At 37.9% G+C, this 8,943-nt stretch overlaps 1 protein-coding gene across 3 annotated transcripts in view; it reads left to right on the top strand.

Moving 5' to 3' along the window:
• The window catches only part of oxct1a (3-oxoacid CoA transferase 1a), a 42,647-nt gene extending 34,089 nt beyond the window's left edge, over positions 1–8,558 (top strand). The window contains exons 16-18 of one of the 3 annotated variants that reach the window (XM_019264513.2): positions 6,976–7,077; positions 7,193–7,233; positions 8,383–8,541. In XM_019264513.2, coding sequence (XP_019120058.1) covers positions 6,976–7,077; positions 7,193–7,228 — 138 coding nt within the window. In that variant the 3' untranslated portion in view covers positions 7,229–7,233; positions 8,383–8,541. Of the gene's footprint in view, positions 1–6,975; positions 7,078–7,192 lie in introns of all 3 variants that reach the window. The other 2 variants (XM_027277998.1, XM_027277997.1) reach the window with 2 other exon arrangements.
• The last annotated feature ends 385 nt before the right edge of the window (positions 8,559–8,943 follow it).

Here is an 8,943-nt window from a genome sequence, read left to right as displayed (position 1 = left end):
GTTCACAAATATTGTTCTAAATGTGCAAAAAAGTGACTCTCAAAAATTCAAACCAGTTTTTTAAACATTGTTTTTAGCTAAATGTGACTAAATGTTGCTGTTATTTTCAGAGCGAGACGCTTTACAAACGGCACCCCATACGTGAAGAGCTCTGTTTCTACTGTTTTTTGAATTTCATCAGCTCCCTACAGTTCTCCATGGTGTGATGGAAAGCATGTACTAAACTAATGTAACCCCCATTTACAAGAATACATTATCGTACTTGGTAGCATATAAGGTGAAACGGAAGGGAAAAAAAGCTGTAGCATGAATATTATTTATTTATGCTGTTGCTGCAATGCAATTTCCCAGTTTGGGATTAATTAAGTATTTCTAATCTAATCTTTAGGATTAGAAATTCAGTCGATTGGGATTTTAATGACTAATTTAAGGTAAAGCTTATCTTGTCAATATAGTACTTGATATGTATAGATAGCAAAGATACAAGGTTTAAAAAGGTGAAAATGGAGTGTAGAGGGCAGTTAGAGGAAATGAAGGAAGAGGAACTATAATGCTAATTGGAAAAAAAGATGTAGGAAAACTAAGAAAGAAAATGGTCCAGAGAGATATCAAGAAGAGCTTTGTGGTGGTTTAGTCTTAGTGTCCTCATGTGCTCTGGTCAGTTCCCTGCAACCCTCTGGTGGTTACTGCCATTGGAACTTGCTCACTGAAAACATGACCTGTCAGCTGGGAAGTCAGACAGTGTTTATTGCTTTTATTTTTCCTTTTTTGCCCCGTCTGTCCTTTTCTGCTCAGCTGGCTTTTGTTCTGATTGTGCAACATTTCTCAGCCTGCCGAATTCTGTCAATATTTATAAAGGTTAAACCTCTTTCTACTGCCGCCTCGCTACCATTGGTACCACCTTTCTCATTTCATCTCTCGCTGATTTCCCTACCTACCACCACTTTGTACGGACAAGAATTCTTACTTTCTATCTTTTATAACCCCTTTTCTCATTTCCGCCCATCTCCATCAGCACACAATTACCTCTTATACTTACTACTTTTCTGAACTCCACATCACTCCTCCTCTACTTTATTCTTCTCATATGTCTATTTCACTGTGTTTATTCTAAAAAATATATTTTTGCTCTATTTTGCTTTTTGGCATTTCATTCTACCAAACAGCCATTGTCCACAAGTGGTAACATTTTGGAAACACTCTTCCTTTTGCAATGCCGGTGTCTCTTTTTAGTTTGGACTTCGAAAAGTCTACTTTAGAAAGTGACATGTAACTGCTTGTCAGCCTCTCAGATATTGCCAATATGCTTACTAATAGAATAGCACTAGAATTTTGTTACCTCCTCTTCTTACTGTGATGGCTTGTTTTGAAAATCGATATATGAAACAGCACAATAAAGATGCTGACATGTTTTTCTGCGCCTCTACATGTATAATATAGTATATTTTGTGTCAGCTCAGCAGCTCAGGAATTAATGTTAGCTCGGTTTGTTGGTGGTAGTTGCAAAAGTGTCAATTTAATTGTGATTTTTAGTGCCGTTGTTGTCAACAGACAACAGAAAGCTATATCAGTGACAACACCCATGTTGGCACATTCAGCATCATTGAATAGGCTAAATAAGGATCAGGAAGAAAACAAAATGAAGATCAAGCTATTTAACACAGCAGGTTTGTCAAAACTACATGTCTATTCATCCTTACATATTCACACTTAATAGCAAATAGTGGTAGTAAATGATTTGATGATTTTGTTGCTACTATTTTTTTCTAATCTCAAACGCCTGATTTACATTTCCTCAGACCTTTTTCCCACCAATATTGTATCTGAGTGAAGTTTTCCATTCTGAAACTAGCATAACTGATAGAAGGGCAGCCAAAACGCTTAACTGTAAGAGAAGCACAGTTTTGCTCAAATGGTATAACTTTGAGACAACTGTCTAGACTTCAGACTTTGAGTGGCATTCCTCTTCTCTGGTAAGAGTTCAGAAATTTTCAACTTCCTTCCTTTGAGAAACCTTAGTGAGGAGCTAGAGGCTTCAGTGACAGCCACAATGACAATGACAAGGGTTTAAAAGACTATAACAAAAGAAAAGTCTGCATTTCTACCTCCTTTTCTTTTGTCAACTATCATCCAAGTGAGTTACTTCAAACCGGAATGCATTATTCAAATTGGATTCATCAAGTAATGAACCACACCTATTGAAATTGTAATGAGTTTGGTTTGTCCAACACAGTGTTGATATTTAGTTATTGAAAACCCATTGTTCAGTGTCATCATCTATCACTGGCCAGTATTATCCGTGCTCATATTGTATCTGTGTCTTAATGCTATGTGCACAAACAAGCATATGACAGAGAGATCTGAGAGCACATTTTTGTACCCAGGTTCACAGCTATTTAATTATACCATAATTACCATAACAATTTCAGTGCCTTTTCAGTTGATGTTCAAAAAGCAAGGTGAAACATGAAAACAAGCATAGACCTTCAAAATTGCCTTCAAAACTGTGAACAATCAAGACACACAATGAGGCAGTTTAATAAAAGGGAAATCAGTTGCCAGTGATTCACCTTACCTACCAGAGAGTTTTTGAGTCCTTGTGGTCTCATTTAAGCATTGATACATCTGAAAGAATAACAGCCTGCTCTGCTATCATGTTACTCTAGGATGGCAAAGAAGAGACAAAAGATTATCTGTGATTGTCAGTAAAAATTGATCAAAGTAATCATTTACAAGTTTACAAGGCTCCCTGCATAAGCATTACCAAGACATTTCTGCACATGCACAAGATAGGATAGTAATATAAAATCTTATTAAAGATGTGGTCACCAGTGAAGTGTCTTGCAATCTTTCAGCCAGTGTTTCTACACTGGACACACAACCAGCCATCAACCAGCATGGGGCTGAAGCTGATCCTTGCTGACATTGGAGTCACTAGAGGCAGGTTACACTGATTAACTAGTGACTTGTCCAGGGTGGTGATGCATAGAGACAGGCGACCATTCACTTTCACACTCATGCGCAATTTAGAGTCACCAATTAACCTACATGTCTTTGGACTGTGGGAGGAAGTCGGAGTACCCAGAGAGAATCCACACGGACAACATGCCAACTTCACACAGAAAAGCCCAAGGATTGTAATCGGGAACCTTCTAGCTGTGAGGCGACAGTGCTAACCGCTGCACCACTGTGGCGCCCACGACACAAAGTCAATTAGGATTTAATGTCTGAGGTCGTGTGGAACCTTTTTATTCAGCAACTAATTTATGGTTAGATGAACAAACAACAGCTAAGCAGCAGAAAAATTGACCTTTTATTAGCCAACAACCCCATGTATAAAATTACTTGTGGGCTCTGAGAAAATGATTGTGATAATCACCGGAGAAAACATCCAGCAGGAGCAAATAAGAGACTCTAAACCTGGTGGCAAACAGTGCCTTTATATGCCTGGTAATGATTATCCTACATGTATTCTCCAGTTTGCTATCTTTACATGATTAAAACCACTGCTCCATTTTGTTTCCAAAACGAGAGCAGAAACTGGGGCCTTCCAAACCTGCCAATAAAAAACATATTTTTCCTCCACAGAGGCAGATGCACAGATGCCGACATGCACAATATATTCTCACAAACATCCTCCTTGACTAGCCAGGAGGAATGGAAATTCAAGAGTTGTCCTAAAAATTGTTGCTATGATTTGAGACCCAGGGAAGTAGGAAACCTGTTTCCCCAGGCGATGTGTCTCTATATGGTTGGACCATTTTATAGACTATATTGCCATTTCTTCTCTCTTAACCACAGCTCTTATTTTTTCAAGCTTGCTCGCTTGCAGCATTGTCATTGAAATGATGTTGTTGTTTTTTTCATCGTGTGTGTATGAAGTGATTTTAGGAAATCGTATCACTTCCATGGACCCCTTGAGTTGCTGTCATGACTGAAGTGTCTGCATGCTCAGTATTTTCTCCTTTTTAACAGTTATTTGGGGAATCATTTTAAGTAAATAATAATTGCTCAGTCATTCACAAATGAAGCATAATATCTCCTGAATTAATCATTATAATGGGCTTAGAATAAGTGTTACCTGTGGCATTTTCTGTAATGACAGCAATTATTATTCTGGCAACTAAATTGAAATTCTTTTATGGTCCTACTGTGAGTTTTTTTGTCTGAACACATCTCAAAATCTGCTCCTTGCTGTAATGCATTGGCAGACTACTGTGTAAGCTTTTGAAGTTTGTTAGTTGGAGAGTAAAATGTTAATTTTTACTTCCATTTCTTTATTATATTCACATTTGTGTAAAGCGTTGAGTGGGCTGAGTGGTGGTGGCTTATTGTTGTTGTATGACATTCAACCCACTTCTCCCCAGACAACACATGGGGTAGACTAACAGCTTCTTAATGACTAACTTGCATCAATCTGGTTAATGACGGTGGTGACTTTGAAGACTGCAAAGAACGGTGACTCAACAGTTTGAAAACAAAAAGGCTGCTTTACAAATGAAATCAAAGTTCGCTTTTCAGTAGTGAATTCTGATTTCAGAAACCAGGTCAGTCAATAGTTAATTGCTTTAATGGACTTACCCAGACCATCCTGTGTTTGGATTTTGTGCATGTTAAAGTAGATTGTGACAGACAGCTCTCATTGACATTAAATAGCTCCTGCCATGTTTGCACTCTGTCACACCTGTATCATCCACCTCTAGCACATTTTGACGAATCTTTAATTTCCCTTAATCAGTGGCAACGTGTTACGATTAGAGATGATTGTCAGTGTCTGTGTTATCCATAGACCCTTGTGACATTCCATCTGCCTTGCTGTATTGGAGTGAGATATCTGCCTCCTGCCCTGTCATTGTGTGTGTGGTCCTAATGAGCTGAGAGTCCTGACGGGCTTTGCCTGGTTGTGACAGGCTTAGCCTGTCAGTTCCTGCTGAGAGAAGCAACAGGAACCAGCACAGATCATTGTGCCTGGCCTGTCTTTATCAACTCTTTTTTGCATTTTGTGCATAAATGGGTATGTCAGATGTGTCTGTATCGGAACTCAATTTGAAACATCAACTTTGACAGATATACATGGCAATCTTATGCTAGGCAATTACCCAAACTATTGATGGAGAATAACTTGCATTTGCTTGAGAATCACACTAAAGCTAAAAGCAGTAGACCTGTTTGGACTGAAAGTCAAAGTAGCTAAACTGGCACTTCTCATGTTCAAACAAACTGATTTTAATAAATACCCTTGCTAAAAACTAAGCTCACAAAATCTCTACTACTATTTGTACTTTTATAAAACTCTGATACATTCAAAAAACAACGTTTACAAAAGTTGAATATACTAAAATTAGTTCAAATGTACAAATAAATAAGTAAAGGCTTTCTGCCCTCTACAGTATATAGTATATTGTGGTATAATAAAGACAGAAATACAGGACATGTTCATGCTGAAAATCTATCCCAGTCTTTAAGCAACCAATCACAATGTAACAACTCACAAAAAATCAATGTTGAGGATCATTATTCTCTAAATGCATGTGAGTTCATGAAAGAAGAGAAACTAAAACCGAAATGTGTTTGAGGCAAGATGACACTTTAATAGAACAAAAGAATGAAAATAATTATTTTAGCTAATAAAAGAATGCTTAAGAACAGGTCTGACTCCTGAGAGTAAGTTACAATCATTTGTGTATCAAATTGATTTTCATTTTGTGTTGCTACTTTTTAGAAGACAGAACACTATTTAGTTTTTCTTTAGATACATTTTCAGCATTTGTTGTCCTTTGTCCTTCAGTGTAAATGAGAGGATTACTCACAGTAATTTACATTTACATTTGACATCTCCAGGGGCCTCATTTATGGATCGTGTACACTCAGTAAGCTCGCCTTTAAGCCTGGAATCAGACTTATCTATTTTTGCTTGTGAATGTGTGTATATTCAGAACTCCTCACGATGCAAATTCACAATCCCCTGGTTTGTAGTAGTGATGGGAAGTTTGGTTCTTTTTAGGGAGTCGGATCATTTGACTCACCTCACCAAGAAGCCAGCTTTCGGCTCCCAAACGGCTCATTTTACCTCTTATACCTTTCACAATTCAGGCAAATTTAGCGCTGATTTCACTTATGATTTGTATGTGTACACATATATCATGTATATATTCACTATATCCTTTATACTGAAGCATTCAAAAGTAAAAATTCAATCAATAAATTGCTGTAGCCAATTGTTTTCATTGTGTTTACAGGCTGTTGTAACTCTCTGAAACCGCCCAATGAATGCACTCACTTGTAATGTAGAACCACTCTGCTACACAAAGCAGATAGAAACACCTATAAAAATGTTTTAAAAAGGACAGCTATTGACTGTTGTATGCACAGTTTTCATGTGTCTGTGAAGGTTGTTTGTCGACCCTGCTCGATACGAATGGGTCCAAATGCTGCTTCTTTTTCTACTATAACTCAACGACTCACTTACCGGAGCCGGCTCCCATCGTTCACTTAAGAGAGCTGGCTCCTTTTGAATCGGCCCGTTCACGACCGTTCCTCAACATTTTACATTTCATCTCAATTGTTCTTAATTGGATTAATTAATTAATTAATTTATTATTATTTTATTAATTGTTAAAAGTAGTACAACAATTAAAATGTGATTGCTCACTACTTTGTAGTGGTCCACAGAGTTGAGGACCCACTTTCTGAAGCCTTTCATGGATTTGGCACCAATATAATTACAGCTATTTTGTCATCTATGGATGACACTGAAATGGTACTCTGCCCCTCTCGTGTAGCACTGATGTTTTTTTGTTTTTTTTAGGAGGGGGCTGTCATCTCTTGTAGGTCATTTTGATAATTGAGGCACCCACATCATTGTCTGTGACCACACATTACAGCACTATTAAGGAAATACTCGTTCTTACCATTCTGCGTTTGTGTCTCATCATCCATCCCTCTCTCTCTTTTCACCCTGTTTCTGTTCACCAGGCTGTGTTTGATGTGGATGCGACAAAAGGCCTTACTCTGATTGAAGTGTGGGAGGGGCTCACTCCTGAGGATATCAAGGCATGCACCGGCACAGATTTTGAGGTAAGAGTTTGGCAGTGCTAATCTTTATAAATAATAATTTAAATTTTCTAACATGCAGGTATCATAACCATGCGACATGTGTTTCCTCCTTTGTGATCTGTCTGTTGTCTTTTAGGTGTCTCCCAACCTGAGGGCCATGCAGCAAATCTAGACGAGGTTGTGACGGATCTGAGTGAAACTCTTGTTATGTGGTAAACAGCTGCCTAGGGCCGGTCAAATAAGCTCATAAAACACAAATGGGTCAAACATAGCAGAAGGATTTATTATCACTTATATTAACTGAATGGGAACATGTATGTAATTATTTTGGGGGGGACTTGATCTGAGAAACGATTAGAAAACATTGCATTCTTATTACACCATTAAGTTATTTTTACTGTTTGTGCAGCTATTACCAAATAATCCAAACTAACTTTAAAACTTGGAATGTTCTTGTTTTCCAAGAAAAAAGCAACTTTACTACTATTATCAATAAAAATTCAATAAATCATATTTGCTGTTGATTAAAACATTAATGTAGCAGGATGTAGAGCGATGAAATGTAACTCATTTAAAAAACAGATGTTAGCTCAGAGGGGAATATGTATGTAGTTGTTTAAACTTTTGCTGCACCACATACAAAATGTCTTCAGATTATACGGTAATGGCCAAAAATATTGGCACCCCTGCATTTCTGTCTACACTATTTCTCCCAGAAAATTGTTGCTATCACAAATGCTTCGGTATTTTCATGTTTTTTTTCTTTTTTGTTTCGTTGGAACAACACAAAAAAGGGAAATGAACTTGATCCCTACAGTCAAACTTGTTGGAGGTTCACTTTTTGGGGTTGCTTTGCTGCTTCAGGCACTGGATGTCTTGACTGTATGCATGGCATTATGAAATCTAAAGGCTACCATATACTTCTCGGGCACAATGTAGGGCCCAGTATCAGAAAGCTGGGTCTCCGTCAGACATCATGGGTCTTTTAGCAGGACAATGACCCAAAGAACACTTCAAAACGCACCCAAAAATGGTTTAAGACAAAGAACTGGGGAGCTCTGAAGTGGCCAGCAATGAGTCCAGATCTAAAATCTAAATAGAGTGCCTGTGGAGAGATCACTTGGGGGGTGCAACACTTTTCTGGGAGAAGAAGGGCATCATGTGACAGAAATGTGGGTTTTGACTGTACATCACATGTAAGATATCTGTTTTTCTCCATTTGTAAAATGAAGGAGATGTAAAAGTAAGGGTCAGTCTGTAACATGTTTGTAGTAATCATCTCTGCCGAAATATCAAACTGTTTTATGTCTTTCTTTTTTCTCTCAGCCTCATGCCAGAGTCTGTCGTACCATACATTTCAGCCCGGGAAAAACATGAATTCTTTACAGTACATGGACATTTGCTGTTCTCTTGCATTTGTATATAGAATAAAGTACAACCTTGTGTGCTGAGTGGAACAACTGGAATTTCTCTGATTTCTGGATTTAAAAAAACAACAATCATTGGCTTTTATGTTCATATTATTCAGCTCATCAAATCAGACAGTGATTGAAAGCAAATTACTACTTTGAGAGTGATTGCTTGTGACATTCCACAGGTTAGTGCTTTCTATATATGGATGGTGCACTTGCATTGACATTCTTGATGTGATTTCTCCACTCGAGTAGAGAGGCACTGCCATTACCTAAAGGCTGTTGCATAACTGGAAAATTAAGCCAGTGGGCTTTTGGGTTCAAGAAGATCAACTGGATTGGATCATCAAGCAGAAAAATGGAAGAAAGTGACAGGGGCTGATGCCACCGGCTGTTGATGTTAATCCAACACATCCTGTCATGAGTCAAACTAGATTGGTACCCTATAAACCTACATTTTTTTAAAACCTATTTT

Source organism: Larimichthys crocea, chromosome III, assembly GCF_000972845.2.
Source record: "Larimichthys crocea isolate SSNF chromosome III, L_crocea_2.0, whole genome shotgun sequence".
NCBI classification, from domain to species: Eukaryota; Metazoa; Chordata; class Actinopteri; family Sciaenidae; genus Larimichthys; species Larimichthys crocea.
Note: the sequence above shows the minus strand (reverse complement) of the source record. Positions and strands in the feature narration are given on the sequence as shown.